Source organism: Oncorhynchus keta, chromosome 7 (assembly GCF_023373465.1).
Source record: "Oncorhynchus keta strain PuntledgeMale-10-30-2019 chromosome 7, Oket_V2, whole genome shotgun sequence".
Classification (NCBI taxonomy): domain Eukaryota; kingdom Metazoa; phylum Chordata; class Actinopteri; order Salmoniformes; family Salmonidae; genus Oncorhynchus; species Oncorhynchus keta.
In genome coordinates, this window is record NC_068427.1 from 45993818 (window position 1) to 46019820 (window position 26003).

At 42.0% G+C, this 26003-nt stretch overlaps 1 protein-coding gene and 1 long non-coding RNA gene across 14 annotated transcripts in view; one reads left to right on the forward strand and one right to left on the reverse strand.

Annotated features, from left to right (window-relative positions):
• LOC118386441 (dedicator of cytokinesis protein 9-like) overlaps positions 1-26003 on the forward strand; it is a 195835-nt gene that overhangs the window by 46931 nt on the left and 122901 nt on the right. For 2 of the 13 annotated variants that reach the window (XR_008140215.1, XM_052523012.1), the window contains exon 1: positions 17352-18038. The exons of 4 other annotated variants lie outside the window; for them this stretch is intronic. Coding sequence is in view for 8 of the 9 variants with exons in the window: in XM_052523012.1 (XP_052378972.1) it covers positions 17862-18038 (177 nt within the window). In the remaining variant the exon portion in view is untranslated. Of the gene's footprint in view, positions 1-17349; positions 18039-26003 lie in introns of those variants that run through there. 7 more of the 13 variants (XM_052523009.1, XM_052523005.1, XM_052523004.1 and 4 more) reach the window with 5 other exon arrangements.
• LOC127931181 (uncharacterized) lies at positions 43-1467 on the reverse strand. The gene is made up of 3 exons (XR_008140218.1): positions 773-1467; positions 606-705; positions 43-538 (listed from the first exon to the last, which is right to left on the reverse strand). It is a non-coding gene; the product is annotated as an uncharacterized LOC127931181 (long non-coding RNA).

The following is a 26003-nucleotide window of genomic DNA, read 5'->3' on the forward strand; positions in this document are numbered from 1 at the left end:
ATTGGTTGGTTGGTGGTGAGGGGTGGAGTGGATACCCAGCAGTACTCATGGACTGTACCTCTTGATGGTTTATGATTGGTTGGTTGGTGGTGAGGGGTGGAGTGGATACCCAGCAGTAAAGCTGGGACAAGAAACCAAAATGTATCGATACAAACCACACCGATCACTTATTTTGTAGACATCGTTCATTAGGATAAATTGTCGATACTAGAGAAATGTGAAGTATAAAATTAAATGCATTTGCTAATTTGGGTGATTGATAATAGGACAGTTGATGGCTACAACTATCAAACGAGTAGGAAATAGTTTTAAGGATATTTTAAAACTAGAACTTATCATTATAGTTATCGTTATAGCATCAATTCAGGCAATTACTGCCGATAAAGATTTTTCTCCATATGGCCCAGCTCTACCCAGCAGTACTCATGGACTGTACCTTCCTGATACCCAGCAGCACTCATGGACTGTACCTTCCTGATACCCAGCAGTACTCATGGACTGTACCTTCCTGATACCCAGCAGTACTCATGGACTGTACCTTCCTGATACCCAGCAGTACTCATGGACTGTACCTCCTGATACCCAGCAGTACTCATGGACTGTACCTCCTGATACCCAGCAGTACTCATGGACTGTACCTTCCTGATACCCAGCAGTACTCATGGACTGTACCTCCTGATACCCAGCCGTACTCATGGACTGTACCTTCCTGATACCCAGCAGTACTCATGGACTGTACCTCCTGATACCCAGCCGTACTCATAGACTGTACCTTCCTGATACCCAGCCGTACTCATGGACTGTACCTTCCTGATACCCAGCAGTACTCATGGACTGTACCTCCTGATACCCAGCCGTACTCATGGACTGTACCTTCCTGATACCCAGCAGTACTCATGGACTGTACCTTCCTGATACCCAGCAGTACTCATGGACTGTACCTCCTGATACCCAGCTGTACTGATGGACTGTACCTTCCTGATACCCAGCAGTACTCATGGACTGTACCTATTGATACCCGGCCGTACTCATGGACTGTACCTTCCTGATACCCAGCAGTACTCATGGACTGTACCTTCCTGATACCCAGCAGTACTCATGGACTGTACCTTCCTGATACCCAGCAGTACTCATGGACTGTACCTCCTGATACCCAGCCGTACTCATGGACTGTACCTTCCTGATACCCAGCCGTACTCATGGACTGTACCTTCCTGATACCCAGGAGTACTCATGGACTGTACCTCCTGATACCCAGCAGTACTCATGGACTGTACCTCCTGATACCCAGCAGTACTCATGGACTGTACCTCCTTATACCCAGCAGTAGTCATGGACTGTACCTCCTGATACCCAGCAGTACTCATGGACTGTACCTTCCTGATACCCAGCAGTACTCATGGACTGTACCTTCCTGATACCCAGCAGTACTCATGGACTGTACCTTCTTGATACCCATCAGTACTCATGGACTGTACCTCCTGATACCCAGCAGTACTCATGGACTGTACCTTCCTGATACCCAGCAGTACTCATGGACTGTACCTCCTGATAACCAGCCATACTCATGGACTGTACCTTCCTGATACCCAGCAATACTCATGGACTGTACCTCCTGATACCCAGCAGTACTCATGGACTGTACCTCCTGATACCCAGCAGTACTCATGGACTGTACCTTCCTGATACCCAGCAGTACTCATGGACTGTACCTTCCTGATACCCAGCAGTACTCATGGACTGTACCTTCCTGATACCCAGCAGTACTCATGGACTGTACCTTCCTGATACCCAGCAGTACTCATGGACTGTACCTCCTGATACCCAGCCGTAGTCATGAACTGTACCTTCCTGATACCCAGCAGTACTCGTGGACTGTACCTTCCTGATACCCAGCCGTACTCATGGACTTTACCTCCTGCATATGTATGATATTGTCTTGCACTGCGTTGTCAAGAAAACCCTTCGCTGACATCCACCCTCCAAAATGAGCGGGGGTGGTCAGTACTGTTGCAAATGTGCGATTCTCTAGCAGCTCAGCTGGTTGCTGAAATGGCTTTCCAAAGGGACTTTTAAAGGTCAAACCCTGACACAACCACAAATAACATTGTTGCAGGCCATGGCATGAAAACAATAATACCAACTCACGCTATCGTCATGAATTCTGAAATTAAGAAATACAAGATAAGGGATTCATAATGGGACTGAGTGTATGCTGCATTGTTCGAGACATGCCTCAGCAAGAGGAAGAATCTGTGAGATTTATCCCAACCAACTGTGGCACTTCAGAAACATGTCCTCTAGTAATGAATCATCAGCCAGTTAACCTAGCTGTTGTTTGTGTTGGTGCTCACCGTTGACAGATGTGTTTTTTAAAGAGATAGAACCCACTTGACTAGACAAAGAGATGCCTTGCAAAAGTATTCAGATTTCTCCCCATTTATTGTGTTACAAAGTGGGATTAAAATAGATTTCATTGTCATATTTTTTTTGTCAACAATCCAAAATACTCGGTCAAAGTGGAAGAAAACATTTACATTTGTTTAAAGATTATTACACATTAAATAAGTAAAATATTGTTGTTGCATAAGTATTCAGCCTCTGTTTAGGCGCGCTTAAATTAGTTCAGGAGTAAAATGTGCCGTAAAAATACACACATAATTTCATGGGCTCATTCTCTGTGAAATGATAGGGGTTGACATGCTTTTTCAATGACTAACCCTTCCTCTGTCCCCCATACATACAACATATGTAAGGTCCCTCAGTCAAGTATTGAATTTCAAGCACATATTCAACTACAAGGACCAGGGAGCTTTTCGAAAGGGCAGTGATTGGTACATTGGATAAAGCAATTTCTTTGTATATCCATAAAAATGATGCTGATTCGTGATTCCAACTGGCTGAGAAAAGATGTCCATCTCGCCCTGACAAGTTCATTCTCAATAGGACAGAGGAGATCAAATGTCAATATTGAAACAATGTTGCAAATGTCGAGAGACAGACAGCAATGTTGTACAAACCCCCGTTATTGCAAACCAAATGTTAGGCTAGAAGCAAGGGGACTTAATGTCTAGATGCCTTTTACAGTGGAGATCAAGTTAATTAATTGGCTGGCTGAGCTGATGAGACACTGGATGTGTCAGATGGAACAGAAAACTAGATGCCCATTTTTGCGTCATAGGCATACCCGTGCTAAAACAGGTGTTTTAGTATGGCTTAGAACCAATGACAGTGCTTGTTTTGACCAACCCATTGTAGAATATCTCTTTAAGCATGGTCAAGTTAATCATTCTGCTGTGGATTATGTATTAAACCACCCGGATACATCAAAGATACAGTCGTTTTTCTAAACTGAGCTGCAGGACAGGAATGAAACTGCTCAGGGATATTACCATGAGGCCATTGGTGTAGCGATTGTCGTCAGGAGAAGGAGAAGAGGACCAAAGTGCAGTGTGTTACATATTCTTAATCATTTTAATAAAGATTAATACTGAACAAAAACAACAAACCGACAAACGAACAGTTCTGTAAGGTTCAACAAAAAACACTGAACAGAAAATAACTACCCACAACCCATAGTGGGAGAACAGGCTGCCTAAGTATGGTTCTCAATCAGAGATAACGATAGCCAGCTGCCTCTGATTGGGAACCATACCAGGCCAAACACATAGAAATAGAAAACATAGAACACAAAACATAGAATGCCCACCCCCAACTCACGCCCTGACCAAACTAAAATAGAGACATAAAAAAGGAACTAAGGTCAGGATGTGACAATTGGTGATTTTAAAATTGCTACAGCGTTCAATGGCTGTGATGGTAGAGAATTGAGGATGGATTAACAACATTGTAGTGACTCAAAAATAATGACCTAAATGACAGAGTGAAGATAACAATATAAATATACAGAATAAAAATATTCAAATGCATCTTGTATGCAACAACACACTAAAGTAATACTGCAAAGATTTAATGGCAAAGGAATACACTTTTTGTCCTTATGTTTGGGGCATATCCAACGCAACACATCACAGAGTAACTGCCTGCCTCCTTATTTTCAAGCATGATGGTGGCTGTATCATGTTATGGGTATGCTTGACATCGGCAAATACTGGGGAGTTTTTCAGGATGAAAAGTAACAAGCAAAATCCTAGAGGAGAACCTGCTTCAGTCTGCTTTACACCAGACACTGGGAGAGCTATTCACCTTTTAGTAGGACAATAACCTACAACACAAGGCCAAATCTACACTGGAGTTGCTTACCAAGAACACAGTGAATGTTCCTGAGTGGCCAAGTTACAGTTTTGACTTAAATCTGCTTGAAAATCTATGTCTAGCCATCATCCCCAACATCTTAACAGAGCTTGAAGATTTTTGAAAAGAATAATGGGCAAATATTGCACAATCCAGGTGTTTACTTTTAGAGACGTGCCGAAGAAGACTCACAACTGTAATTCCTGCCAAAAGGGTGCCACTCAAAATTTGGAAGGTGTTCTTAATGCTTTGTACACTATGTGTATTTTTTACATTTGTATCTGAAAGCAACATTTTAAAATTAAAAAGTACATTAATTTATGAATATTGAAAATATACAATTTTGAATTTGGTGAATGTTTCAATATATTGTTGAACATAATATACTGTTCGGGCATATTACTGTTCCAGATTGGGATCTCTGCTACTTTACGAGATATGACCAATTTGTAAACATACAGAGTGAATGTGAAAATGGATTCAAAATGGTCGCCCTCTGCTGGTGATTTATAGGATGGCCAACAATACAAGTAAAAGGAGGCCTGTGATTTGTTACATTGCCTACTATGCCAGTTTCTCTGTAGAAAATGAATCAAATCTTTAAAACTAACATAGATCCCACTCTGGAGTGGTGATATGCCTGTAGACTATATTATGTCCAATAATACACTGTATTAAAACATTCAACCATTTTTTTTTAAATGTAGTTTTTACAATATTCATGTTAACATTTTTCAATATTAATATTTTTATGTAAACATATTTTTATTCAAATCAAAATACTACTCGTATTACAGAGCAAGTGGTAAAACATTGTCCCACCTACAGATGAAAGATGATGGAGGCTTCTATGGATTTAATTTTGTGGCCTGGTTTCGTATGAAACCACTCTGCTGTAAAGTCACTCTGACTTTGCTTTGTCATAATATTATTAATATAATATACAGTACATGATCCTACTTCCCTTTACCTTACTTAGGGGATGGGTTCACTGCACTCACCACAGCAAGCGACTTGCTGTTCTGTATGTTAAGCCTAAAAGCCCTCTTTCCACCATCTGACAGTCTATCCTGCTTTAGAATGCAGGCTATGGGGGATGGGGAGAGTGGATGTATTTCTAATCAGTGAGTATAGTCTTCTCCCTCTGTCCCTACTCCAGCTCTCCATCTCTCTCTCTCCCTCTCTCTCTCTCTCCATCTGAATCCCCTTATACCCGGGCACAGCTGCTGTCCTCCACAGCTCATCTCTTCCTCCTAGTCTAATGTAGTTCAGTGTGTCAAATGCTGCTGAAATATTAACAGAGCACAGACACGCATGCAGAGGGAGTTCAGCACACTGAACCTTAGGAAGCACTTTTCATGCTGCATGTGGTGTGTGTCCTGATCAATGTTATTTCCCCCTCAGTATAGCTGTTATTGTAATGGAGTAGCACATAGACAGACTGCCACCACTCGTAGGTAAATTACCCTGTACCCATAAAACAGACTGTAGCCATTCTTAAGTGAATTATCCTGTACCCATAGACAGACTGCAGTCATTCTTAAGTGAATTAACCTGTACCCATAGACAGACTGCAGCCATTCTTAAGTGAATTACCCTGTACCCATAGACAGACTGCAGCCATTCTTAAGTGAATTACCCTGTACCCATAGACAGACTGCAGTCATTCTTAGGTGAATTAACCTGTACCCATAGACAGACTGCAGTCATTCTTAAGTGAATTAACCTGAACCCATAGACAGACTGCAGCCATTCTTAAGTGAATTACCCTGAACCCATAGACAGACTGCAGTCTTTCTTAGGTGAATTAACCTGTACCCATAGACAGACTGCAGTCATTCTTAGGTGAATTAACCTGTACCCATAAACAGACTGCAGCCATTCTTAAGTGAATTACCCTGAACCCATAGACAGACTGCAGTCATTCTTAAGTGAATTAACCTGTACCCATAGACAGACTGCAGCCATTCTTAGGTGAATTAACCTGAACCCATAGACAGACTGCAGTCATTCTTAAGTGAATTAACCTGTACCCATAGACAGACTGCAGTCATTCTTAAGTGAATTAACCTGTACCCATAGACAGACTGCAGTCATTCTTAAGTGAATTAACCTGTACCCATAGACAGACTGCAGTCATTCTTAAGTGAATTAACCTGTACCCATAGACAGACTGCAGTCATTCTTAAGTGAATTAACCTGTACCCATAGACAGACTGCAGTCATTCTTAGGTGAATTAACCTGTACCCATAGACAGACTGCAGTCATTCTTAGGTGAATTAACCTGTACCCATAGACAGACTGCAGTCATTCTTAGGTGAATTAACCTGTACCCATAGACAGACTGCAGCCATTCTTAAGTGAATTACCCTGTACCCATAGACAGACTGCAGTCATTCTTAAGTGAATTAACCTGTACCCATAGACAGACTGCAGCCATTCTTAAGTGAATTACCCTGTACCCATAGACAGACTGCAGCCATTCTTAAGTGAATTACCCTGAACCCATAGACAGACTGCAGTCATTCTTAGGTGAATTAACCTGTACCCATAGACAGACTGCAGTCATTCTTAGGTGAATTAACCTGTACCCATAGACAGACTGCAGTCATTCTTAGGTGAATTACCCTGTACCCATAGACAGACTGCAGTCATTCTTAAGTGAATTACCCTGTACCCATAGACAGACTGCAGTCATTCTTAGGTGAATTACCCTGTACCCATAGACAGACTGCAGTCATTCTTAGGTGAATTAACCTGAACCCATAGACAGACTGCAGTCATTCTTAGGTGAATTAACCTGTACCCATAGACAGACTGCAGTCATTCTTAGGTGAATTAACCTGTACCCATAGACAGACTGCAGTCATTCTTAGGTGAATTACCCTGTACCCATAGACAGACTGCAGTCATTCTTAAGTGAATTACCCTGTACCCATAGACAGACTGCAGTCATTCTTAGGTGAATTACCCTGTACCCATAGACAGACTGCAGTCATTCTTAGGTGAATTATCCTGTACCCATAGACAGACTGCAGCCATTCTTAAGTGAATTACCCTGTACCCATAGACAGACTGCAGCCATTCTTAAGTGAATTAACCTGTACCCATAGACAGACTGCAGTCATTCTTAAGTGAATTAACCTGTACCCATAGACAGACTGCAGTCATTCTTAAGTGAATTAACCTGTACCCATAGACAGACTGCAGTCATTCTTAAGTGAATTAACCTGTACCCATAGACAGACTGCAGTCATTCTTAAGTGAATTAACCTGTACCCATAGACAGACTGCAGTCATTCTTAGGTGAATTAACCTGTACCCATAGACAGACTGCAGTCATTCTTAGGTGAATTAACCTGTACCCATAGACAGACTGCAGTCATTCTTAGGTGAATTACCCTGTACCCATAGACAGACTGCAGTCATTCTTAAGTGAATTACCCTGTACCCATAGACAGACTGCAGTCATTCTTAGGTGAATTACCCTGTACCCATAGACAGACTGCAGTCATTCTTAGGTGAATTATCCTGTACCCATAGACAGACTGCAGCCATTCTTAAGTGAATTACCCTGTACCCATAGACAGACTGCAGCCATTCTTAAGTGAATTAACCTGTACCCATAGACAGACTGCAGTCATTCTTAAGTGAATTAATCTGTACCCATAGACAGACTGCAGTCATTCTTAAGTGAATTAACCTGTACCCATAGACAGACTGCAGTCATTCTTAAGTGAATTAACCTGTACCCATAGACTGACTGCAGTCATTCTTAAGTGAATTAACCTGTACCCATAGACAGACTGCAGTCATTCTTAAGTGAATTAACCTGTACCCATAGACAGACTGCAGTCATTCTTAAGTGAATTAACCTGTACCCATAGACTGACTGCAAGAGCATGGTGTGTCTCAACCGATGGCGGGCACAACACAAAAAGCTCAGATGATGTGAAATGTGAATAATATATTACGTTAGTATTTTTACATTTACATGTTTTTAGATAATTGACATTAAAGATAAAAAATAAAAAAATGTTATTACATTTATTGTTTTCAATAAATAATCAAATGGTTTGACAACCAAGCTTTTTAATAATATCAAACCGGCCATCTTTTCCAATAACATGTGTCGTGTCTTTGGCTATGCCGGATTAAGTGATATGACATGCTATTCTATAAAATCCTTTCTCTGTAATTAATATTACCTGATTGAGTTAATCAGATAAATGTAATTAACTAGAAAGTCAGGGCACCACGAAATAATATTTATAGAGCTGTTATCTTCCGAATAAACTCTTAAAGACCTAGTAATATTTTATATCAATAGCAGTCAATATTAATCGTCACCTTAATTCAGTCTCATCTGAAAGTTGTAAATTCTTGGTTATCTTCACGAACCCTGGCTAACAAGTTGAATCAGCAATACAAAATTGGGTTAAATTATTTATTTACTAAATACCTAACTAATCACACAGAATTACGTCTACACAGAATGAATCATACCTTGATTACAAATTATGTCATAAAGTTAAACGTCCCAAGCGGACGGAACAGATATCACAGCTGGTTACCCAAAGAAAAGGGGGCTGGGTTTGAGTGAAAGAGCGGGAAGACTGAAGAACCAAGGGATGAGCGATGTCTCTATTGGGCCGTAGGCAGCTACTCTATCGTAAATACAGAATCTTATGCATTCTAAATTACCGCCCATTTGGAAAAGGAAAATGCTATAAATATTTACTCTGAGCTGCGCTTCGGTAGGTTGGTCGTAGATGCTGGTCGTGTTGGCCAACAGAGATATTCCTGTCCTCGGAAGAATGTCTCTGGTGGTAAAGTAGATACATTGTAGTAACGTCGTTGTGTGGTAGACGGGATACTCTGTCTGTTCTTTCTTATCCCACGTTTGCAGCTGCTGTTGCAAACGTGGGATAATGTACCCAGAACAGAAAGTTATATTGTCTTCAAGGCTTTATATAGGAAGGGAGAGGAGGGTGTGTTTCATAGTTTCATAACCAATGTGTCTTCACGTGGGCGGGCCACTGAGTCAGGCCTAATTCACTCATGAATACCTAATTCTCACATTTTAGAAGCTAAAATCACATTTCATCCCCTCCCAAATAATTTCATATTCAAACATTTAAATTGCACAACAATTCCATGTGAATCTGATAACTATAATGTGCAGACTTTCCACTGTACCGTTTATGTCATCCTATCATTGATGAGAATGTCTCAGATGACAACCAAACTGGCATCATATTCATTAAGTACCAACGCATATGTTCAACTGGTTGGATTACCAAAATATGGTTCATTTCCCCCACCTTCTGATGTTCCCAGCATCTCTGTTTAACAAAGGCTATTCAAGAGTCTCTCTGTAGAGTCAAGATAGAGGGAAGGGAGAAAGGTATTTATGGGGGAGGTTATAAACCTTATCCACAGGCCAACGTCATGACACATGGATGTTTAATGGTATTGTGGGGTATGCAAAATGACTCAACTTTGAGCAACTGTGTCTCCTGAATGTTTTTGCATTCAGGTCCAAAAAGTCACTTGGGCAAACATATAAACATATACATTTTTATACATTATTTTTTTATCAAACTAGATGCTGTCAAAGTGATTGAATTAAAATGGATTTACGCTGATGCCATTCTTAGGTGAATTTCCCCTTACCCATTGACAGACCGCAGCCACTGTTTGCATACATTTGTACTTCTAAATTCATAACAAATTAAATATTCATATGTTTTAGAATGAATCTCATTCTAAATTGTGTACTTATTATCCGTCCTATTTCTGGTGGATCAACCTTTCCATTATATAGGAAGATGTACTGTTCTTCAGTAACCAGGAGAGATGCTGTACTATATGTACTTCAGTAACTAGGAGACATGCGGTACTGTATGTACTGCAGTAACTAGGAGACATGCGGTACTGTATGTACTGCAGTAACTAGGAGACATGCTGTACCATATATACTTGGCCTTGATGTTAACATCCACAGAGGGACCGGACAGGACCAAAGCTGAACCTATCATAGACATACAATATTTTTCACAAGTTTGGCTAACACGGCACAGTACAGTACAATAAAGTACAATACAGCACAATACAGTACAATACAGTAGGGGACAGTACAGTGAATATGGCACAGTAGAATACAGTACAGTAAAGAAAAGTAGAGTACAGTATATTATACTCTACTGTACTGAGTTTATTTACTCTACTGTACTCTACTGCACTGTACTTTACCCTACTCTACTTTATTGTGATGCACTGTACTCTACTATACTCTACTGTACTCTGCTGTGCTGTACTTTACCCTACTCTACTCTGCTCTGCTTTATTGTACTGCACTGTAATCTACTGTACTCTGCTGTGCTGTACTTTACCCTACTCTACTCTGCTGTGCTTAATTGTACTGCACTGTACTCTACTGTACTCTGCTGTGCTGTACTCTACTCTACTCTACTCTACTTTATTGTACTGCACTGTACTCTACTGTACTCTACTGTACTCTGCTGTGCTGTACTTTACCCTACTCTACTCTGCTGTGCTTAATTGTACTGCACTGTACTCTACTATACTCTACTGTGCTGTACTTTACCCTACTCTACTCTACTTTATTGTACTGCACTGTACTCTACTGTACTCTGCTGTGCTGTACTTTACCCTACTCTACTCTACTCTACTCTACTTTATTGTACTGCACTGTACACTACTGTAGTCTGCTGTGCTGTACTTTACCCTACTCTACTCTGCTGCGCTTAATTGTACTGCACTGTACTCTACTGTACTCTGCTGTGCTTAATTGTACTGCACTGTACTCTACTGTATTCTGCTGTGCTGCGCTGTGATGTCAAAAGTTGTGTAAAAAAACTTGCGTGATTCCGTTACCGTAATTCTGTTACTGGGTGTAAATCCACTTCACTTACTGTCGTTCAATAACCAAAAGTTACTTTTTTCAAGGTCAAGGTGCCATGTAATAGCCGACACGCCATTCTTTCTGTAGACATCTTTGAATCTTAATTCGGAGCAGATATTTAAGAGTTTTTGGAAAATGTGGTTGCATGAAAACCTGAGGGAGATTTACCAGTGCACATTTTCAGTGGACATTTTTAAAAGAGGTGCTTAGAGTTGTATGGTTCGGTAGACCTTGAAATGAATGGTTTTTGTTTTCCACGGTAACGCACATTTTAAAGTGCGTTACCATGGAATTGCCCTTCTAATATTTTTTTATTGACTTGGCAGAACAGGGAGGACAAAGCTCTTGATTTTGTTATGTTTGAGCAGAGAAACAGCATTAGCCATGCAAAATGCGTAGAATGTCAGGAAATTAGCTTTAAAACTGAAAAATGGTCTCTTAGCTCCATGCCAAACAGCGAAGAATTGCTGGAAATGAGCTTAAAAACAGCAGAATTCTCTCAGCTCTATGGGAGCATTTGTAGAGTTGCAGTAGATTTGCTAGTTAATAGACTATGTTACGAGTGTACATTTCCAATTAATTTTGGGGAAGTCAAAATAATGAAACTGTCTTATCAAATCTGTTCATTTTCAAATATTGATTACTTATACTTGCCATTATCATTCACCTGATGATAAGACAAAACTTTATTTAAAACCTCTTACGACGAGCAAACCCGTATCCGGGAGCGTAATCATAGCCTCAAATGCATTAGCATAACGCAGCGGACATAAACTTTTCCTATTCATGAAAATCGCAATTTAATGAAATAAATATATTCAAACACAAGCTTAGCCTTTTGTTAACAACACTGTCATCTCAGATTTTCAAAATATGCGTTACAGCAAACGTTAGACAAGCATTTGTGTAAGTTTATCATGGCATAATGCTATGCTAGGCTCTGCTGGCAGCAGGCAACATTTTCACAAAAATAAGAAAAGCAACCAAATTAAATAATTTTCCCTTGAAAAACTTCAGATGCTTTCACTCAGGAGACTCCCAGTTAGATAGCAAATGTTCATTTTTTCCGAAATAGCTCCCGTTTCTTCATCATGCTTGGCTGAGAAATTGACCGGAAAATGCTGCAACTATAACGCCAAACTTTTTTCAAAATTTGCTCCATAATATCGACAGAAACACGGCAAACGTTGTTTAGGATCCATCCTCAAGGTGTTATTAACATATATATTCGATAATATATCCGTCGAGGCAATTGGTTTCTCATAAGAAGCGATTGGAAAAATGGCTACCTCAGTATTTTACGCAATATTTTCTGCGGGAGACACCATATGACCACATGCTATATATGTCCCTTACAGCCATTCTTCAATGGAAATGCCTAAAAAGACATCGCAATGCTGTAGACACCTTGGGGGAAACGTGGAAAACGTAAGCTCATTCACAGCCATATAAGGAGTCGGTTTTAAAAAATGCGGCACTTCCTGGTTGGATTTTTATCTTGGTTTCGCCTGTAACATCAGTTCTGTGGCACTCACAGACAATATCTTTGCAGTTTTGGAAACGTCAGAGTGTTTTCTATCCAAAGCTGTCAATTATGTGCATAGTCGCGCATCTTTCGCGCAACAAAATATCTTGTTTAAAACGGGAACGTTTTTCATCCAAAAATTTAAATAGCGCCCCCTAAATCCAAGAGGTTAAAAAAACATATTTTTGTAACATATAGTATATTGGGTGTCCTGGGGTCACCGGTTTGCCTGGGCCGGGGTCACTGGTTTGCCTGGGTTAAACATGTTAACAAGTTACATGTTAACAAGTTAAACATGTATTGCAAATGTTTATCAGCACAGCATTATGACAGCATTTTCTAAACTGCAGAGGGTCACTGGGCAACAAAAGTTTGGAAACCCCTGTCTTAGCATACAAAGCCTAAATCCTTATCCGTCTCTGCTGTGTTTTGTAAATTTAAATTTACCTTTATTTAACTAGGCAAGTCAGTTAAGAACAAATTCTTATTTTCAATGACTGCCTAGGAACAGTGGGTTAAATCAAATCAAATTTTATTTGTCACATACACATGGTTAGCAGATGTTAATGCGAGTGTAGCGAAATGCTTGTGCTTCTAGTTCCGACAATGCAGTGATAACCAACAAGTAATCTAACTAACAATTCCAAAACTACTGTCTTATACACAGTGTAAGGGGATAAAGAATATGTACATAAGGATATATGAACGAGTGATGGTACAGAGCAGCATACAGTAGATGGTTTCGAGTACAGTATATACATATGAGATGTAGACAAAGTAAACAAAGTGGCATAGTTAAAGTGGCTAGTGATACATGTATTACATAAGGATGCAGTCGATGATGTAGAGTACAGTATATACGTATGCATATGAGATGAATAATGTAGGGTAAGTAACATTATATATGGTAGCATTGTTTAAAGTGGCTAGTGATATATTTACATAATTTCCCATCAATTCCCATTATTAAAGTGGCTGGAGTTGGGTCAGTGTCAATGACAGTGTGTTGGCAGCAGCCACTCAATGTTAGTGGTGGCTGTTTAACCTCATAGTCTACCATTACCGGATCCGGGTTCGTGACTACGGCTCAAGCTCATTAGCATAATGCACAATGCGAAAAAATATTCCTGAAAATATTTAACCTCCACACATTAACAAGTAAAATAGCTCAAATGAAAGATAAACAAGTTGTTTATCTACCCAGCAAGTCAGATTTCTAAAATGTTTTACGGCGAAAACATAGCACATATTTATGTCAAACCACCACCACAGACATAGCTCATTTGCATAGCCAAGTAGGAAAAAATATGCAATCAACAAACGCAGGATTAAAATAAAAATAATTTCACTAACCTTTTGAAATCTTCATCAGATGACAGTAATATAACATGTTACACAGTACATTCATTTTTTTTCAATAATCTGCAATATATATCCATAAATCTCTGTTTACAATGATGCATCGTTCAAAAAAATGCTACTAAAATGTCAGGAGAAATGCAGATAGCTCCGGCAGATAACGTCAGCTAACAAGGAATACACATCATAAACTTTGACTAAATATGCATGTTTTACATATGTATAGGAAGATACACTTCTTCTAAATGCAATCGCTGTGTTACATTTATTTTTAACGTTACAGGTTGCGTTCACTAGGCTATACTAGGAGTCGGCGCTCCAAAAGTAGCATTCTGGCTCCTCTATCTTGGAGTCGACAGAAACCCAAATTTACCACATAAATATTCCCTTACCTTTGCTGTTCTTCCATCAAAAGACCTGGAAGGGATTATACTTACCAAACCAGCGTTTAGTTTTCAAGTCTGCGTCTTTCGGTTCTCAAAATAGCCACATTTCGGTCTAAATGTAGGCAAAATTCAAGTGGATGCGCACCAAAACGTTGAAATTACATATTATATGTCGAGTAAACTTGTCAAACTATGTTTATAATTAAGCTTTAACATGTTATAAAGGTGCACAGAAATCTTGAGGACGAACAGAAACACACACGTCGTTTAATCGATCCTGAAGAAAATACATCACCCGGCCAGAGCGCGCGTAACAGTCACCTTTTTTTTCGCTTGGCCGAGAGGTTTCGGCTCGCTCAAACTTTTTATATGCATATATTAGCAATTTTGGGGAAAAATATTTTCAGTTTACTATGGGCACGCACTTTCTCCAACAGGGGCAGTATAGAGCAAGAGTTCTAAGAGGTTAACAGTCTGATGGCCTTGAGATAGAAGCTGTTTTTCAGTCTCTCGGTCCCAGCTTTGATGCACCTGTACTGACCTCGCCTTCTGGATGATAGCGCGGTGAACAGGCAGTGGTTCGGGTGGTTGATGTCCTTGATAATCTTTATGGCCTTCCTGTAACATCGGGTGGTGTAGGTGTCCTGGAGGGCAGGTAGTTTGCCCCCGGTGATGCGTTGTGCAGACCTCACTACCCTCTGGAGAGCCTTATGGTTGAGGGCGGAGCAGTTGCCGTGCTTTTGGTGACAAGCCAAATTTCTTCAGCCTCCTGAGGTTGAAGAGGCGCTGCTGCGCCTTCTTCACGACACTGTCAGTGTGATTGGACCAATTCAGTTTGTCTGTGATGTGTATGCCGAGGAACTTAAAACTTGCTACCCTCTCCACTACTGTTCCATTGATGTGGATAGGGGGGTGTTCCCTCTGCTGTTTCCTGAAGTCCACAATCATCTCCTTAGTTTTGTTGACGTTGAGTGTGAGGTTATTTTCCTGACACCACACTCCGAGGGCCCTCACCTCCTCCCTGTAGGCCGTCTCGTCGTTGTTGGTAATCAAGCCTACCACTGTTGTGTCGTCCGCAAACTTGATGATTGAGTTGGAGGCGTGCTTGGCCACGCAGTCGTGGGTGAACAGGGAGTACAGGAGAGGGCTCAGAACGCACCCTTGTGGGGCCCCATTTTTGAGGATCAGCGGGGAGGAGATGTTGTTGCCTACCCTCACCACCTGGGGGCGGCCCGTCAGGAAGTCCAGTACCCAGTTGCACAGGGCGGGGTCGAGACCCAGGGTCTCGAGCTTGATGACAAGCTTGGAGGGTACTATGGTGTTGAATGCCGAGCTGTAGTCGATGAACAGCATTCTCACATAGGTATTCCTCTTGTTCAGGTGGGTTAGGGCAGTGTGCGGTGTGGTTAACTGCCTGTTCAGGGGCAGAATGACAGATTTGTACCTTGTCAGCTCGGGGATTTGAACTTGCAACCTTCCGGTTACTAGTCCAACGCTCTAACCACTAGGCTACGCTGCAAAAGCACTGGTCAGCACATTTTTTATTATTTATTTGTTTATTTTTACCATATCTGACATTCTCTAGGTTTCTAACGTAAAGTAGATTTGTCTTTGAATACAGTCTGATTGATTCAGCTGCTGTTAGTATGTCAAGTCACAGAGAAGGTTTGCCACAAATCCAGTTTTTCATGTTCATTTAGAAAACTGCTTTCCAAACATCCTGACCCGAGGATGAAGTTTTAAATCAATGTTTTCATTAAGGCTTTCCTTAATCAGTATGCTGCTATGTCATTATTCATGATTTAGTCAAGTGGAAATTAGGTTAACTCAATAATTTGATTCAGGGAAATGTTGTCCCTTGTTACTCCTTGTTTCCCACTTGGACTGAATAAGCACTCAGCCATGTTCCTCTTTGTCTGACTGTAGAAACAGCCTCCCTTCTGAATGCAAAGCTACTTTGCCTGACTGTGGAAACAGCCTCCATTCTGCATGCAAAGCTACTTTGCCTGACTGTAGAGACAGCCTCCCTTCTGGATGCAAAGCTACTTTGCCTGACTGTAGAGACAGCCTCCCTTCTGAATGCAAAGCTACTTTGCCTGGCTGTGGAAACAGCCTCCATTCTGCATGCAAAGCTACTTTGCCTGACTGTAGAAACAGTCTCCCTTCTGGATGAAGAGCTACTTTGCCTGACTGTAGAGACAGTCTCCCTTCTGAATGCAAAGCTACTTTGCCTGACTGTGGAAACAGCCTCCATTCTGCATGCAAAGCTACTTTGCCTGACTGTAGAGACAGCCTCCCTTCTGGATGCAAAGCTACTTTGCCTGACTGTAGAGACAGCCTCCCTTCTGAATGCAAAGCTACTTTGCCTGACTGTGGAAACAGACTCCCTTCTGAATGCAAAGCTACTTTGCCTGACTGTAGAGACAGCCTCCCTTCTGAATGCAAAGCTACTTTGCCTGACTGTAGAGACAGCCTCCCTTCTGAATGCAAAGCTACTTTGCCTGACTGTGGAAACAGCCTCCCTTCTGAATGCAAAGCTACTTTGCCTGACTGTGGAAACAGCCTCCCTTCTGAATGCAAAGCTACTTTGCCTGACTGTAGAAACAGCCTCCCTTCTGAATGAAGACCTGGAGTTAGTACACTTAATTTAGTCCTTAGTCAACTCCTTGATCTTCGTGGTCACATCCCCTCCCCTTGCAGAGCTTTCACTACTGGATTAGGGTGTGGTTATGCCTGCTTCTTTCTGAATGCATTCTCCAAAGAATGAAACAAAAGCTAATATTTTCATTCACAGATGTGTAGGCTGACTGTGAATATGGGGGGAAAAAGAGAATTGAGGTTTCAAAGAAGGGAGAGGCAGGGGAGCGAGAGGGAGAGAGGCAAGGGGAGGGAGAGAGAGAGAGAGAGAGAGAGAGAGAGAGAGAGAGAGAGAGAGAGAGAGAGAGAGAGAGAGAGAGAGATCCGCAGAAGCAGCTGATAGAAGCTGCATTTTAAAAAGGTTCAGCGTTGGCTGCAGCAGCACTCACAGCATCCCTCATCCCCCCATCTCTCACTCTCTCTCCCTCCCTCTCTCTCTGCCTCCCTCACTCTCTCCCTCTCTCTCTCTCTCTGCCTCCCTCTCTCTCTCTCTCCCTCCCTCTTTCTCCCTCTGACTGCTGACTGAGGCATCCTGCAAACACAGGCTGGGAGAGCTCTGCTCTGCTGTGGCTCTGACCGAGACTTCTTTCCCTTGCTGGATAAACTCTCTCTCCAGGCTTCCCGGGCTATGCCATCCTAGGAAGTTGTGGATCCGGGTGTGGCTGGTTTTCAAGATGAACCAATCTGGAGGAGGGCTGGATCTGGGGAACTGGGTCATCGTCCGACTCTCCTGAGGAGGCTAGTGAGTGATGCCTGTTTGGACCTGGAGTGATGGGGTGCACCACCAGTGTGGTTGTGTTTGACGGACTACGTACAGTCTTAGAGAGGAACTGTGGGTACACCTGCCAGAGTGGTGCAGCCCAGCCTGTTTGGCAGACAGAGGATGACCAAGGAGCATGCAGCCGGGGGGAGTCCTGGGTCCCATGGCCAGAACCTAGAATACTGAAGGTGTGTGTGTGTGTGTGTGTGTGTGTGTGTGTGTGTGTGTGTGTGTGTGTGTGTGTGTGTGTGTGTGTGTGTGTGTGTGTGTGTGTGTGTGTGTGTGTGTGTGTGTGTGTGTTTGTTTGTGTGTGTGTATATATTCCCACATGTTTGTTTGTGTGTGTGTGTGTATATATTCCTACATGTTTGTGTGTGTGTGTGTGTGTGTGTGTGTGTGTGTGTGTGTGTGTGTGTGTGTGTGTGTGTGTGTGTGTGTATATACTCCTACATGTTTGTTTGTGTGTGTGTGTGTGTGTGTGTGTGTGTGTGTGTGTGTGTGTGTGTGTGTGTGTGTGTGTGTGTGTGTGTGTGTGTGTGTGTGTGTGTGTGTGTGTGTGTATACCTACATGTTTGTTTGTGTGTGTGTGTGCATACAAATGTATGTATATTTTGAGTGTGTGTTGTTAATACTTCTGCCAGATTGATCGTCTCTCCATCTTTCTGTACCTTCCTGTACTATACAGTTTAACACACAACCTTCCACTCCTGCTTTCCCTTTAGATTCAACAGCTGCCAGGTGCTTCTTTAAATTAAAGACTTAATCAAAGCAGTGTCCGGAGACAGGATCTCAGTTCCTAAATCGACTGTATTCCCATAACCTGTCCATTATGTGGGGAACTTTTCAAGGTTTCCTTTAACACCAAGCACCATGTTAGCGAAATGTGATATGACAAATGGATCAAAGATGGTCAGAGCCCACTTTACTGTAGGTCAAAGCATCTACCAGGTTTCCTGATCTGTAGGGAAGTAGGCCTGATCCCATTGTGTTGATACAGTGGCTTGCGAAAGTATTCACCCCCCTTGCCATTTTTCCTATTTTGTTGCCTTACAACCTGGAAATAAAATAGATTTTTATCATTTGATTTACACAACATGCCTACCACTTTGAAGATGCTAAATATTTTCTATTGTGAAACAAAAAAGAAATAAGACAAAAAACAGAAAACTAAGACAAAAAAAGGCAATGAAAACTTGCAGCGCAATGCATAACTATTCATACCCCCAGCCCCCCTTCCCCTAAAGGCACATTTGTAGAGACACCTTATGCAGCAATTTGCCCACTAAAGGCAAAACTCTCCAGTCCCAGTCTCAAATCTCTGGAAGACTGAAACAGGTTTCCCTCAAGAATTTCCCTGTATTTAGCATCATCCTTCAATTCTGACCAATTTCCCAGTCCCTGCCGATGAAAAACATCCACACAGCATGATGCTGCTACCACCATGCTTCACTGAGGGGATGGTGTCCTCGGGGTGATGGGAGGTGTTGGGTTTGCACCAGGTATAGCGTTTTTCTTGATGGCCAAAAAGCCCAATTTTAGTCTCATCTGACCAGAGTACCTTCTTCCATATGTTTGGGGAGTCTCACATATGTTTGGGGAGTCTCACATATGTTTGGGGAGTCTCACATATGTTTGGGGAGTCTCACATATGTTTGGGGAGTCTCACATATCCCTTTTTGGTGAACACCCAACGTGTTTGCTTATTCTTTTCTTTAAACAATGTTTTTTTTCTGGCCACTCTTCCGTAAAGCCCAGCCCTGTGGTGTGTGCGGCTTAAAGTGGTCCTGTGGACAGATACTCCAATGTCCTCTGTGGAGCTTTGCGGCTCCTTCGGGGTTATCTTTGGTCTCTGTGTTGCCTTTTTTTAATAATGGATTTAATGGTGCTCCATGAGATGTTCAACGTTTCTGATATTTTTTTGTAACCCAACCCTGATCTGTACTTCTCCACAACTTTGTCCCTGACTTGTTTGGAGAACTCCTTGGTCTTCATGGTGCCCCTTGCTTGGTGGAGCCCCTTGCTTAGTGGTGTTGCAGACTCTGGGGCCTTTCAGAACAGGTGTATATATACTGAGATCATGTGACACAGATTGCACACAGGTGGACTTTATTTAACTAATTGTGTGACTTCTGAAGGTAATTGGTTGCACCAGATCTTATTTAGCTTCATTCATAGTAAAGGGGTGAATACATATGCACACACCACTTTTCCCTTTTGTATTTTTTAGATTTATTTTTTATTTTTTCACTTCACCAATTTGGACTATTTTGTGTATGTTCATTACATGAAATCCAAATAAAAATATATTTAAATTACAGGTTGTAATGCAACAAAATAGGAAAAACGCCAATGGGGGTGAATACTGTATATTAGCAAGGCACTGTATATTAGCCCAAAGCCACTAGATCGCTTTTATGTACTTAATATGAGCATCATATTCATTTTTTGATAAATGCATCCATTTTCTCCTTTAACTGACATACTGCATTTCAGAAGAAAGCCTAGAGGACTGTATTTTACTTGATGCTGTGTGAAATATAAGCGGAGGTGTGGTGAATCTCCCCTCTGTGCTCCGCTCAATGGGTTAAACCCTGTACAGTGAGACAGTGGGTTCTGTGTCTGCTAGAAATCAATCAACCCTTCCAGCTGCTGGCTGGCTGCAGTCGGGGGCGTCTTCTGTTCTACCCGGTACCAGCTTGTCTGTCCTGACCTTTGTCTTGTTTTCTCTCTAAGGATGCATCCCAAATTGCACCCTATTCCCTATATAGTGCAGTTATTTTTTTAACTGAGCCCTATGGTCCATATAGAGAATCGGATGCCATCTGGGTTGCGTACTAACTATGTCTGATGGATGCTGAAGGCCCGTTCCTCCTGCTGAATGTGACAGTCAGGTTAACTGTGATGTGAACAGATTGAAGGCACACACACTCACACACACACACACACACACACACACACACACACACACACACACACACACACACACACACACACACACACACACACACACACACACACACACACACACACACACACACACACACACACACACACACACACACACACACACACACACTCACACACTCAAATAGTGGTGGCAGGAGGAGGAAGATATTCAGTCCAGGCTCATACAGTAAAAGGCTCTGCATGGTCAATCTGACATCTGCAGTGGTCATACAGCATTTACGGTGATATGGCCTCTGAAATCAGAGCATGCAGCTATTGTCATACCGTAAATACCATAGTAAATAAACAAACTAAATAAGAATAGCAATTCAAACTTTACAGGAGCATCGAAACCATATTGCACATAGTTTTGCACACTTCATGCAATGATTCACAAATGTGTGGATATTTTACTTGCCTGTGATTTTCAATTTGTCTAACAGAGCAACAATGCTGTCTTCTGGTATTAAGGTAATTATTGTGGCTGAATCCTTGTCTTTACACTGTTACCACTCAAAGGGGGGTATGTGGTATCAGAGGCAATGTGGGAGATGTCTCTTAACCTCTACTGACTCCCCATCCCGCACGCGGGAGCGTAATCATCGCATGAAACTAATTAGCAACGGACATAAATATCCCTAGAAAATATTCCTATTCATGAAAATCACAAATGAAATATATTATGGACACAGCTTATCCTTTTGTTAATCACCCTGTCAGATTTTCAAAATATGCTTTACAGCCAAAGCTAGACAAGCATTTGTGTAAGTTTATCGATAGCCTAGCATAGCATTATGCCTTGCTATCAGCAGGCAACCTTGTCACGAAAATCAGAAAAGCAATCAAATTAAATCGTTTACCTTTGATGAACTTCGGATGATTTCACTCACGAGACTCCCAGGTAGATAGCCAAAGTTCATTTTTTCCAAAAATATTATTTTTGTAGGCGAAATAGCTCCGTTTGTTTTTCACGTTTGGCTGAGAAATCGCCCGGAAATTGCAGTCACGAAAACGGCTAAAAATATTCCAAATTAGCTCCATAATATTGACAAAAACATGGAAAACGTTGTTTATAATCAATCCCCAATGTGTTTTTCAAATATCTATTCAACAATATATCCGTCGGGACAATTTGTTTTTCAGTAGGACCGATTGGAGTAATGGCTACCTCTGTATTTTACGCGAGAGTCACCCTGGGAGACATCAGGTGACCACTTGCGCAATGTAGCCGCCTACGGCTATTCTTCAACATAAATGCGTAAAACTACGTCACAATGCTGTAGACAACTTGGGGAATACGTAGAAAGTGTAAGCTGTTTGATAGCACATACACAGCTCAATAGGGACTCATTGGAACGCAGAGCTTTCAAAACATGGAGCACATTTACATTTACATTTAAGTCATTTAGCAGACGCTCTTATCCAGAGCGACTTACAAATTGGTCACTTCCGGATTGGATTTTTCTCAGGCTTTCGCCTGCAATATCAGTTCTGTTATACTCACAGACAATATCTTTACAGTTTTGGAAACGTTAGAGTGTTTTCTATCCAAAGCTGTCAATTATATTTGCATATTCTAGCACCTTGTCCTGACAAAATATCCTGTTTTTTTTTTCAAAAATGAAAATACTGCCCCTGGAGTCGCAACAGGTTTTAAGACACTAACAGCTTACAGACGGTAGGCAATTAAGGTCACAGTTATCCTCTTGATCTTAGCCATCCCGGATCCGGGATCGTGACTACACCCTCAGGCTCATTACCATAACGCAACGTTAACGATTTCTAAAAATCGCAAATGAAATGAAATAAATATGCCTGTTCTCAAACTCAGCCTTTTCTTAACAACACTGTCATCTCAGATTTTCAAAATATGCTTTTGAACCATAGAAAATCAATAATTTGTGTAAGAGTATTGATAGCTAGCATAGCATTTAGCATAGCATTTAGCACGCAACATTTTCACAAAAACCAGAAAAGCAATCAAATAAAATAATTTACCTTTGAAGAACTTCGAACGTTTTCAATGAGGAGACTCTCAGTTATATTGCAGATGTCCAGTTTTTCATGAAAGATTCTTTGTGTAGGACAAATCGCTCCGCTTTGTACGAACCGAAAATTCAGTGACCAAAACGTTTAACTTTTTTCCGAATTAACTCCATAATATCGACCGAAACATGGCAAACGTTGTTTGAATCAATCCTCAAGGTGTTTTGTCACATATCTCTTCATTGATATGCCGTTCGTCGAAGCATGCTTTCCTCTCAGAATCCCATGGAAAAATACCAGCAGCTGAGTTTTGCGCACCAATTTCCACGCAGGACACCGTGGGGACACTTGGCAAATGTAGTCTCTTATGGTCAATCTTCCATTGATATGCCTACAAATACGTCACAATGCTGGAGACCCCTTGGGGAAACGATAGAAAGGGCAGGCTCATTCCTGTCGCATTCACAGCCATATAAGGAGATAATGAAAAACAGAGCCTCAGAAATCCAGTTCATTTCCTGGTTGCAGTTACATCTTGGTTTTGACTGAAGCTTCCGTTCTAGGGCACTCACAGTGAAAATCTTTGCAGTTCTGGAAACGTCAGAGTGTTTTCTTTCCAAAGCTATCAATTCCATGCATAGTCGAGCATCTTTTTGTGACAAAATATTGAGCTTAAAATGGGCACGTCTTTTTATCCAATAATGACACAGCGCACCCCTAGGATGAACTGGTTAAGAAAACTTAGGACACTAAAGAGGTCTTTCTACTGACTCTGAAAAACACGAAAAGATAGATGCCCAGAGTCCCTGCTCATCTGCGTGAATGTGCCTTAGGCATGCTGCAAGGAGGCATGAGGACTGCATATGTGGCCAGGGCGATATATTGCAATGGCCGTACTCTGAGATGCCGAAGACAGCGCTACAGGGAGACAGGACAGACAGCTGATCGTTCTTGCATTGGCAGACCACGTGTAATAACACCTGCCCAGGATCGGAACATCCGAACATCACACCTGCGGGACAGGTACAGAATGGCAACAACAACTGCCCGAGTTACACCAGGAACCCTCCATCAGTGCTCAGACTGTCCGCAATAGGCTGAGAGGGGCTGGACTGAGTGCTTGTAGGCCTGTTGTAAGGCACGTCCTCAACAGACATCATCGGCAACAACATCGCCTATGGGCACAAACCCACCGTCGCTGGACCAGACATGACTGCCAAAAAGTGCTCTTCACTGATGAGTCGCTCTCACCCTGGGTGATGGTCGGATTTGCATTTATCGTTGAAAGAATGAGCGTTACACCGAGGCCTGTACTCTGGAGCAGGATCGATTTGGAGGTGGAGGGTCCATCATGGTCTGGGGTGGTGTATCACAGCATCATCGGACTGAGCTTGTTGTCATTGCAGGCAATCTTAACGCTGTGCGTTACAGGGAAGACATCCTTCTCCCTCATGTTGTACACTTCCTGCAGGCTCATCCTGACATGACCCTCCAGTATGACAATGCCACCAGCCATACTGCTCGTTCTGTGCGTGATTTCCTGCAAGACAGGAATGTCAGTGTTCTGCAATGGCCAGCGAAGAGCCCAGATCTCAATCCCATTGAGCACGTCTGAGACCTGTTGGATCAGAGGGTGAGGGCTAGGGCCATTCCCCCCAGAAATGTCTTACAGGTGCCTTGGTGGAAGAGTGGGGTAACATCTCACTGCAAGAACTGGCAAATCTGGTGCAGTCCATGAGGAGGAGATTCACTGCAGTACTTAATGCAGCTGGTGACCACACCAGATACTGACTGTTACTTTTGAATTTGACCCCCCCCCCCCTTTGTTCAGGGACACATTATTCAATTTCTGTCAGTCACATGTCTGTGGAATTTGTTCAGTTCATGTCTCAGCTGTTGATTCTTTTTATGTTCATACAAATATTTATACATGTTAAATTTGCTGAAAAAGAAACGCAGTTGACAGTGAGAGGACGTTTCTTTTTTTGCTGAGTTTATGTCCGTCTCTTTACACTATCTCTCCTGGACCTAGTTTGTGTTGTCAAAGTAGTGCAGTTAAAAGAGGTTCTTAGGCTTCTGCTCTTTAAGTATTTAATCCTTTGTCTTTGTCACTCCTGCTAAGCTGTTGTACAGTGTGACTATGTTCTTACCACACTGTTGACAAGAGCACAGCTTCCTTCCTCCTCTAAAACTCCTAGAGGTTTATGACACAAAAGCAAATGTTCCAGCTGGTGTTATCAATGGAATGTTTGTTTCAGGGGGCGAGAGGGAGAGAGAGAAGTGACGTCAAGTTGACTGTTTCAGGGGGCGTGAGAGAGAGAGAAGTGATGTCAAATTGTCTGTTTCAGGGAGAGAGAGAGAGGGAGAAGTGAGGTCAAGTTGTCTGTTTCAGGGGGCGAGAGAGAGAGAGAGAGAGACAGAGAGACAGAGAGAGGGAGAGAGAAGTGAGGTCAAGTTGTTTGTTTCAGGGGGCGAGAGAGAGAGAGAGAGAGAGAGAAGTGATGTCAAGTTGACTGTTTCAGGGGGTGAGAGAGAGAGAGAGACAGAGAGACAGAGAGACAGAGAGACAGAGAGAGAGAGAAGTGAGGTCAAGTTGTCTGTTTTAGTGGGCGAAGGAGAAGTGATGTCAAGTGGAATGTTTCAGGGGATGAAAGGGAGAGAGAAGTGATGTCAAATTGAATGTTTCAGGTAGAGGTCGGCCGATTAATCGGAATGGCCGATTAATTAGGGCCGATTTCAAGTTTTCATAACAATCGGAGATCGTTAATATTGGACACCTTTATTTAACTAGGCAAGTCAGTTAAGAACACATTCTTATTTTCAATGACGGCCTAGGAACAGTGGGTCAACTGCCTTGTTCAAGGGCAGAACGGCAGTTTTTTCCTTGTCAGCTTGTGGATTCGTTTTTGCAACCTTCCGGTCCAACACTCTAACCACCTGCCTTACATTGCACTCCACAAGGAGCCTGCATGGCAGGCTGACTACCTGTTACGCGACAGCAGCAAGAAGCCAAGGTAAGTTGCTAGCTAGCATTAAACGTATCTTATAAAAACAATCAATCTTAACATAATCACTAGTTAACATATGGTTAACAATATGGTTGATATTACTAGTTTATCTAGCGTGTCTTGCGTTGCATATAATCGATGTGGTGCCTGTTAATTTCTCATTGAATCACAGCCTACTTTGCCAAACGGGTGATGAATTAGCACTGTCGTTGC